Source organism: Planococcus citri, chromosome 3, assembly GCF_950023065.1.
Source record: "Planococcus citri chromosome 3, ihPlaCitr1.1, whole genome shotgun sequence".
NCBI lineage: Eukaryota > Metazoa > Arthropoda > Insecta > Hemiptera > Pseudococcidae > Planococcus > Planococcus citri.
In genome coordinates, this window is record NC_088679.1 from 51,227,796 (window position 1) to 51,238,533 (window position 10,738).

The window sequence follows — 10,738 nt, forward strand, 5'->3', positions numbered from 1 at the left end:
ACAAATAGAGTATGAATTTTAATACATATAAGAAAAATGTGCTGTGGTTTTTAAAAAATTTGAATTGAGACCAGTTCAACTTCTGAAGATGGATTGATATTTTTTCCAAACCCCATTTTTCTTCGTAATTTGAAATCTGAATTGAAAATAACTCGAACCAATGGACTGACTTTCAAGTCACAATTTTGTACCCATCTACTTTGCAAGTCAGCTAGTTGGTACCTAAATTTGCAATACCCAAATATTATTCATCTCTTTATTTGTACCTATTCCTGTTGTGCTTAATCTGCGTATTTTTTATAACGATTTTTTTCCATTATGTCAATGATAATTTTACGTAATATAAATTCGTAAATTTTATCAATATTTCACGCAATTTAATGGAATAATGATTAATTACTGTCCAATTAATTCGAGCTTTTCATGGATAAATATGACACCCCGCATAATGAAGTCACAGATGAATAAATTCTGCCAATAATTTATTAATATGTACATTACCTATCTTACTACCTCACCTTACCAACGCAACGGGGAAAAAAGCAGAAAGAAAGTCAACACAATAGATCTTTCCTCTCTCACTCTGCAGAATCATCTGGAGAGGGAGTTGGGTATGACTTCTTCCAATATAATACCAAACACGTTTTTATAGCTAGAAACGTTTTATCATGTGCGGTCCTTTGAAAATACCTAATTAAAAACAATTACACGATGCAGTTTGGTGAATTTTGTTATTTTTTCAACATGATTATATTGGTGAGTAATTTGTTCGTTTAAAAAAATTATGGAATTATTAGATAGGTATCAATGTGAAAACATAGGTAGATTCGCAGGTAACGAATCTATGAACATACAATATAGGTACCTATATTGTTAAGTGTTTGTTTACCTACGTACCTACGTACAATGGTTTTTATCATGAATATGATCCACACATGTCACATACATATATTACCTACTACGAGTCTTAGTAGGTTTTGGTTTTTTGTTGGGAGATATTTTTCAGCAAAAAAGCGAAGTTTAAAGACATCACGTTTGAGATTATTTCCAAAATTTCTTGATGATTTTATGATTCAGGTATAGGTGTCTATCTTTTAATTTATTCTACTCGGTGATGGAATTGGTAAAAATACATGATATTGATCAGTGTCACTGTTACCAAATATCTATACCTACCTACGTATAAAGTATTAATCGGTAAGGGTGTAGGGTTCGTACTACGTATAGTACTTAATGAAACTACGTATTTTAGCTCAAAAATTTGCATTCACTTGAATACCTATCATAACAATGAGTCTAATTTTTAAAGATACCTACTTGACAACCTGCATGAGTACTACCTAGCTAGAAATATGTTTACTTTTTATGAAGCATGACTTCGCAGTTTACAGATGAATTCCTAAAATTTTAAGTACTACACTACTTGATTCGTCGAAGCTACTTTTTTGTCATCTTAAAACCTACTTATTATCTAACAACTAATATACCGTAGATATTGATTTCTAACAAATAATGACATATGTATGTAGATAGAAAAACAGAAGTAGGTACTCAGGTAGGTAGAGAGTAGGTAGAAAACGTACCTAGGTAACGAAATCTGGCAAAAACACTTTATAAAAATGATATTTTTTTGAAAATTGAACGATTTTTATGTGTTATTATTCATTTTTTCTCAGCACGATGATTATTTAATGTAGGTAGGTAACTTGAAAATATGTTGTGAAATTCAGAACTTATGCCAAGAATTTTTTGGAGCTTCTAAACAGTAACTCACCTAATTTTCTAATCGAAACAGTATAGTTAAACGAAACGTGGAATTTGGTGAATTTGAAAATTTTGGAAAATTTAACAATTTGAAAAAATTGTAGATATTATTTTCAGAAACTTGGACATTTTACAATAGAACTCTATGATTTTGCAAATTCTAATCATTTAGAAACTTTGACAATGTTTGAAAAAAATTGTGTCAACGTTGACAGTTGCATGACAGTTGCAATATTTTTCAGAAGTCTAACAAATTAAAAAAGTGCATGTTTTTAAAAATTCTGAAAATTATTCTAAAAAATTAGCAATATAGAAAATTTTAAAGTTTTTGAAATGCTCGACGTTGAAAATTTGCAATTTTCAATATTTAGATAATTTTGCATAATATCTTACTTAATAATTTTATAAGAATGATGTTCATCGTTAGGCTATATCTTTTACAACTAACAATACTTGCTAAACAATTGAAACAATTTTAAGCTTCTAGAATACATAACATAAAAAAAACTTGAATATCAACTTGAACAACTACATAAATTTTCAATTGAATAATACCTTCGTAAAAAAAAAAGGGTGCAGACTGCAGTATGTATAGGTATGAGGTTAATAACCCTCCTAATACAGATTAACAATAGAAAATTTCAATGGTCGTGGCAACTGGCAACCATGTCTTGTCGCAGTTCCTTTGAAACAACTGGTAGACCAAAAATGCATAGGTGTGACCTTGCTTAAGGTCATGCCAAATCGTTTGCCTAATGAAATTTTGCAGTCAAAATTATAGATTCTTCAGTAACCCCTTCAGTTTTCAAATACATACAATTTCATCATGGAATATATATTTTTTTAAAAAAGTACTTTATTACTTTATTAGATCAGATTACACGTATTAGGATCAATATCTAGATAGTAGGTACCTACTAAAAAAATTGTGTCTCTTTTTTTTGCAAAATTTGCAAAATTGTTGTCCCTATAAAATTTCGTAAATAATAAACTCGCACAATTTTTTTGTTTAGTTGCCCTGAGTTTGTCTCAACTCTCAAATTCGAAGAACATCAGACGCTAGACAGACTAGAGTAGGTACCTACTCTACTACCCTACATTTTCTTTGCAGTCGCGCAGACACAAAACGGTATCTCTACCAGCCTATATGTATTGTATACATCGTTGCGATGATATTCAAGCACTAATTAACAATAAAGATAGCGATTCGGCAACTGGCGACTTTCCTTCTTTATCTTTATGTTCTTTTAATTCAACTTTACAATCGTCGCGTGGAAAAATACTGCTATCTTTAAAAAGAGATAGGCAAGTATAAATTCGTCGACCTTGAACGATATATCTAACCATTATGTCACCGACAGCGACATGGTGACAGCGATGATACAACTACATATGAAATGCCATCACGTTTTTTATAGTGCACCATAAGGCATAATGGTATCTACGTGAAGTTCCGGATCAATGATCAAGATAAGTTTTGGGTGTAATTTCGCAAAAACTACGGTACCATACACAAGAATGCTAAATATTGTCGGATTGGATGACTAATCCGGTTTGTTTATATGGTTTAAAGCAAAAAGATGAACCCGGTGTCTTTGCAAGTCTCACCAAAAACAGGTTTACTAATGGGAAAATAACTTTATCATCTTGCAGCATCTTCCTAATGCACTTTCACTGGTGTTTTTTTCGCTTTATTTTCATTACGTCATGGATTCTCTTAAAGTAATTGTAAATTTTTCAGCAAGTAGTATAGAATAGGTATATTCAATTTTTCGGAAGTTCAAAATGTCAAGGTTTTTAAAAATTTATTACCGCGTACCTACCTACTCGTATTAATAATCCGTAAATTGCAATTTTACCGGAATTATGGGTAATTATACTAAACGTAAGTTATCATCGTATTATTCGCTTTCAACTTTCGCATAGGCAGTTTTATTTGTGCATGCAATAAAGTTATAGAACTATAGGTAGGTAATAGGTATACACCTATGATTCTTACATTTCCTCGAAATTGGTTTATTAGGTAGCCTATGGAAATAATTATTAAAAGGTCAAACATTTCAACTGTGACGTATTACATTCGAACTCGATAAAGCATGTAAAGGGAAGAAGAACAGAAGAGGAGACTTTCTGGAAAACAATGAGAATAATTTTTAGAAATTGAAGTCACAAAATGTTTGTTTTTAATCATTTTAATACGTTGAAAAGTTTTGTTAATTTTATACTTAATCTGAGACTTTCAAGTGTGTTAAGTACCTACATATGTACCTTACCTATCCAGTATCCAACCTACTTACATAGCAAGAAAATTTCAATTTTTTTAACACCCCTTCCCCTCCTCTTCACCACTGCTTATATAACGATTGTCTGGCTGATACATATATCTGCAAGCACTGCAACCTACTGATATTTCGTTGTGCACAAAGAGATAGCGGTGGGCCAACGTTTGGATTTAATGTAAAAAGTTGGAGGCGTTGAAAAAAATTATAAAACAATGCCTTAAAAATGTGGTTAAAAACGCAAATCTTGATTTTATGCTTTATCGTTTCATCTATAGCTTCACATTCAAAATGTAAATTAAAATTTAAGAAATGAAAAAAAATTAGGAAAACATTGTTTTTAATGTGGGTACCTAATTTGAGTAAAAGAGAGCTAAAATTTAGGGGGGAAAGTCCTAAAAGCTCAAAATAAGTACGTACCTATACAATTGACATTTGACCAGCACGTTTTTTTAGAAAATTTGGGATTCAAAAAAATACCTTCTATATTCTCTGACCTATTCATTTCAAAATTTCGCCTCTAAACGTAATCGTGATTCTAATTTAAATACGTATGACCAGTCTAGAAATGAAATTTTCAGAGTAAAATCTATAGCTATTCAACTTTTCCATCAAATTGCGCAATTTTTGGGCTACCTGTGGAAAATTCAAAACTTCACGAGATCCTCAATGTTTTGTTCAGACATCTGACATTTTTTAGTAGCTGTCTCATGGGGCTCCAACTCTGGTAAAAAAAAAAAAAATGAACAAGGTTAGGGACTGGGTATGGTACAATCCTGTACAAATGGTAGGATTTTTCCCCAGCTCGAGGTTTTTGTGAGGGCCTGTAAAGGGCTCACCTCCGCTAACAAAAAAACCGTCTTCGCCAAAAAGATCCTATAAACATTTTTTAAAAATAATTATTCTCATTTATTTTTAAAGCCATAATTCGCTGCTAAGACTCTTTTTTTTTGCTCTTCAGCACTTCACATAATTTCCCCGAAGCCCGAATTTTCTCTGGACAGTCCTGCTGGGTATAATCAAGAAGTTTCCATGCTACAATGTCTTACATTTTTCAATACATATTTATTTTCTGATTTAATTTCTATTTTGAATCTAAACTTTTTGATTTTTTTTTTTCTTACATCACCACATAACGCACCTTCGGAGCAATAAAGTTGAATCTCAAAAAAAAACAAAGTGGGTATTAAAATTTTAAGATAGGTAGGTACTTAATTAAGTATGAACAGAAAAAATGAAAAATTCAAACAATTTTTTTTCAAATATTTACCTACTTGTATCAATATTTTATAGTAGGTACTAGGTACTCATGAAGTGGAGTTACGTATAATTGTAATACAAAGTGAAAAGTACAGACAAATTACAAAATAGTCGAGTTGTAGAGACCTATCTAAAACCCATGGAATGGTGGAGTGGAAGGTGACAAAGAAATAAGAGTAACAGAGAAAAAAGTCAAGCCAGGAAAGAAAGAAATAATGGAAGGAACAAAAAGGATAGATTTTGTAAAGAAGTGTCAAAATTGGCATTGAAAGTTTTATCTATAAATGAGTCTTTTGCCTCGTTGATGAGATGAGATTGAAGTTGATCGATTAATCTGACAACGATTGCTGCAGTATACTTAATTATCCACTTTAGATATCATTGATGAAATATACTCGTATAAGTATTTAAAACAGCGTATCTTATTTCAAATTCAATAACTGCAGATATAAAATTAAATTTGCGCTCATCGTTCACCCACGCTCATTTTTATTATTTTTTCTTAATTTTAAAATGCCCGAGGTCCATTTTATATAATCGATTTTCCTTTTTTATGTAAGCGTCTAGTATAGGTATAGGATAGGTAATAAAAATGTTACCAGTATTTACTTATAGAATTGTTTCAAGTAACTAATATCCATTTACGTACCTACGTTAGCCGTTTTATAAAACCGAAACGTCATAAATCAGCTGCAAATGGGATAACAAATGAACAATAATAGTTTGCAAATTTACATAATGTCTAGGTAAATATGTCATGCATTCGGTGAAAGTACAATAAAAGTGCAATTATGGTCCGAATTATTTTCAAATATTCGTATTTTGCATAAATCTTATTACTCGTCTAATCACCTATTTAAAAAAAAAAAATTAAAGCGCAAAATATTTTAAATTTTCAATAGAGATAATTATTTAAAAAAGGAAAAAAAAGTACTTTTAAATCAGCGGGTTTTTGTTATATTGAAAGAAACTATCGTGCGTTTTTCCTCTTTATAAAGTACCGCCTGGACTTGCTTTTTTCAAGGTTGATGAGGGCAAACCCGGTACCTAACTATTTCTTCTGCAAGATTAGCCACGACTTTTTACTTTTTTTTTTTAGGATTTCGGTATTACATATGTATAGTAATGAAATGCTTTCACTTGCTATTTTAGCAGTATTTCTTTCCTATATAAATAGATGAATCAAGCGTAGGTATATAGCGTGTCCTTAAAAAAAAAAAAAGACGATGAAACACTACGAGTTACTATGTACCTACATAGTATAAGGTAGTAATTAAAAATAGAGGAAAAAACCAGATCAGTTTCTTGAAACAAGTTGAGAAATAATCTCACGATTATTAAAAGACTGAGTACCTACCTATTCGTGACTTGGTAGGCTTAGTCGGATTCTGGAAAATTAGCAGGCGTGTGCTACCAACTCAACGTAAGTAATCTTATTTGAAAATGATTTGAAATACGTACCAAACAAATATACATAAGGGATTAAATAAGTTATTGATGTTTAGATTTCATTTCTTTCTGCCAATTGTGTGTTGAATAAGTCCCCATCAGCAGGAAGAGAAAATCTCGATAGGATAAAATGTGTAAATTATTGTGACATTTCATGAACGTTTATTGACTGTAGACTACCTATCGTAAATTAAGAGAAGAACTGACACTTTGACACGAAAGAAGTATCCAATTGAGACTTGTCACAACTTTCGCATCAGCTCTGGCGCTTTGTTTTTAATTAATCTCGAATCGTTATAACCACAGACGCACCGGTCTTACTCAATGACCATAAATAAAACATGTAAGAACATTACCCACTAGATGTAAGTTTAAGTACCGGGTATGTGTGTTTATATTCGACAGAAAAAACTCGTGTGGATATCTCTCATCTATTAAAAAAAAGGCGATGACTGCCACTAACGCTGTTTCGAACGAAATTTCTCACGTTTTTTCGGGTTGCCGTAGGCTAAACTCGAGTCATGCCGATAGAAATTGAAACCAGGTAGGTATATTTTCGGACACCTTGTATACTTATAAAAACACTAAGGACGTATCGGCATTTACTGGCGTATATTTTGCACTTTAAATCGCATAGAGTATGACCGTTAACCTTTAACCTTAACAGATAATAGTCAGGTTTCAACTGATGAACACAAACCTGGGTATTAACGCACGTAATTCTCATAAATTATGAGTTCCTGTTAACGGCCCGTTCGGCCGGGCTCAGACTGAATTAGAAAGTACACACCGACTAAATGTATTTAAATTTGAAGACATTGTTTGTATATTCAATAATGATAAGTATACTTTACTTGTGATACACAATCCATCTTCCATCATTGCTTAACAATACACGTCTATTTACTATTAATTCCATTTCGCGTTATTAATCAATGGTAATGAATGTTTGCTGTTACTGTGTGTGAGACTATTATATACACGATACGAGTACCTACCTAACTATACACGAAGGTGTTTAATTAAATCTAATAACCAGCTATTAAAAGATTAAAAGCCGAAGAAATTATCGGTAAAAAATGCGTAGATAGTCATATTTGCATGCTGCAAGCGAATTATGCAACCAACATTTCACCTTTCTTCGTCGTGTATAAAGTTGGGCGACATGCAGGCGTAGGAAGGAAACCTACGGATCATGCACGAGGCACGACCAACAGGAAAATTTTCTGCTCGATTATTTCTTATCACTGTAAACATCTTTCGAATTGATCACACAATTCGTAAGTATTTTTAATAAATTCGTTTTCGTTTTTCAGATTGTATTATCACTGCTGAGTTATTCGTCGTGCGAAGAATCTTCGAGTCCGAAATATCCGGAAAATACGGCGGATATATCGTCGATAAATAATTTAGCGTACAAACCTCCGATCACATTGGATCCGCGAATTCGTAAAGCTCTGCTGAACGTTTTGAATCGATTAGAAGAACAGGAGAAAAGCAAAACCGCGGATACGAAGTCGGATGCCCAAAAATACGAACAACAGCAGCAAATATTCGATACGAAATCGAATCCAAAGCAGTACGAACAACAAGTACCAGTGAACGATGATGTGAAATGGGAGTATAAATCCAACGATTCCGGTAAAGATTACGGTTTCTACGAAATTATCCAAGATAAACCATCGCCAACGTTACCGACAACATCGACGACCAACGATGAGAGCCCTGATAAAGAAAAAACGGAAGACGAACCGGGAGCACTTTTTTTCCAAGTACCTGATAAACAGGAGGAAGCAAGTAAAGAGAAACACGAAAGCTTGAATTTGCAAGAAACAAAAAGCGCCTTAACTTCGGATCTGATATTTGGTCATTTGGAAGATGAAATAAAACAGGAGCGTAAAAACACGAAAGATTCAAATAACACGTCAAATTCGCAGTCAGAAAGCGCCGAAGAAGACGTAGAAGTATTTCAAGCTCCTTTATTAACAGCTTTTACGTTGGAACAAGACGAACGAGGATTACCGCGAAGGATCATACCTTTGGATACGGCTGAACTGAGTTCCATTTTGGACAATAAAATCAACGTTGATCCTACCCAAGAAATCAGAAAAGCTCGCGAACAGCAGAATACACGTTCCTCAGAACCCCCTGCACTTCCGCAAAATGACCAGAAACGTTACCAGTTAAATTTAGAATCCCAGTTGCTACAATTACAAGAACAAAAACGTCAGCTCGATTTAGAAAAACAGAGATTTCTGATCGAGCAAGAAAAACAAAAGTTTTTCGCGGAGCAAGAAAACAATCGTAGATTAAAAATTGCTTTAGAATTAAGGGATAGAGAAAATTTCTTCAGGTCGATTAAGCAAAATGAAATACCAAGACAAGAAGTAGCGTTACAAAAAAGCATCCCATTAGAAATTTATAATAAACCTGTTATTTTACAGCCCCTTCCTCTAGTTCCTGTACCACTTATCCAATATAAGCCGCAGTTCGAATTCCCCGAAACAGTAGATAGACAATTGCAAAATTTATTTCAAAGATCAGGAATAACTCAAGGTAAACACGAAGATTTAAATATTGTATCTAAAGTATTGGCTTTAAATTATGACGAAAAAGATAAACCAAAAATCTCTGCCGAACGATTACGTACCGCTTCTGGAAATTTTAGAACTAAGAGAAGACCAGACGATAAATTTTGGGGCGTTTAGAAAATACTTACCTATATTGAATTTATGTGGTTGGGTACCTACCTATATGAAGACCTATTTGTATCAATTGCTAACAACGATGGGTATATTTATTGTGCATTTCATTTAGCATTTATTCATATTTATTATGAACATTCTTCGTCAAAGAACGTTATGAAATGAAAGGATTTGTTGAACTTGAAGATGATTTCATTTCAGTGTTGCAAAACAATGTGTTTTTAAAAAAATACCTACAAAAAGTAGGATTACATTTTTTTTAAATTTAAATGTTAAAACAATCATAAACATTGTTTTTTAAGACGTGTGTTCTGAACAGAAAAACGAAAAATTTTTTATATCTCCGTTTGGTTTTTTTTGATGTTAAAACAATTTTAAAGATTTCAACATCACGTCTCGTTTTTTTTTCAGAAACTGAATTACTTTCTATGCCTACTAAAAATATGATTGAGTTGAAAATAATACCTATGTATTACAATTCATTCAGTGTTTTAAAATTTTTTTTTCAAACGAAGTTGAAAATTTTTTTTTTTTTCGAAAATTAAACTTGAAAAAAACGCTTGAAACATTTTTTTTAAAAGCTCATGTTTGTATTTTTCTTACGTTTTAAGCGTGTTTGCGACATGTTTTATTCAAACAGGGAGAAAATGAGAAATATTGTACTCATGGATTTTTTGTATGATTTATTTACATTTACGTATTACCTATTTTTTTGTTCATTTGTTGCAAGGTAAGTGCACCTAGAAACGCTCACCTCTTTGAAATTATATTTTCCCAGCCTATTGGTTTAATTTTTTTGCAGTTTCAAGTCCCCGAATTCGTCATTTAATGAAGGTGGGCTATATTAGGTACACTTGCCAGTGTTGAACCAATTTTTATGAACAATGGTATTTTTTAAAAATATAGCCATTGAATAAAAATTAGGTGTGTTTTTTTTAAGGTTTTATACTTAATCTCCTTTTTTTTTGTGATTTTTGTACCTCACAAGTTACCTGTATTTAGAAAACTATCGATTACCTACCCAAGAAAGCATTCTATTGAATACCTACTGATGTACCTACCTATTATGGTTACTTACCTTTTACCTAACTAACCTCAAGCTTTTTTGTTATCAACGATTTCTTATTAAAAATTACGAATGTATGTACCTACTTACCTATGTATGTACTTATTACCGATTTTATTGTTGTAAAAAATAAATTCAATTCTGGATTTTTGAACATTTTTTTTTTTTTTTTTTTTTTTTAGAATGAATTTAACAAACGTAGGATGTTAGGTAAT

The 10,738-nt window shown here is 32.1% G+C and overlaps 1 protein-coding gene across 1 annotated transcript; it reads left to right on the top strand.

Moving 5' to 3' along the window:
- Positions 1-626: 626 nt before the first annotated feature.
- Positions 627-10,677, top strand: LOC135839951 (uncharacterized). The gene is made up of 2 exons (XM_065356234.1): positions 627-756; positions 8,069-10,677. The coding sequence occupies exons 1-2, from the start codon at positions 712-714 to the stop codon at positions 9,458-9,460; spliced, it is 1,437 nt and encodes a 478-aa protein (XP_065212306.1). The 5' UTR covers positions 627-711; the 3' UTR covers positions 9,461-10,677.
- Positions 10,678-10,738: the final 61 nt, after the last annotated feature.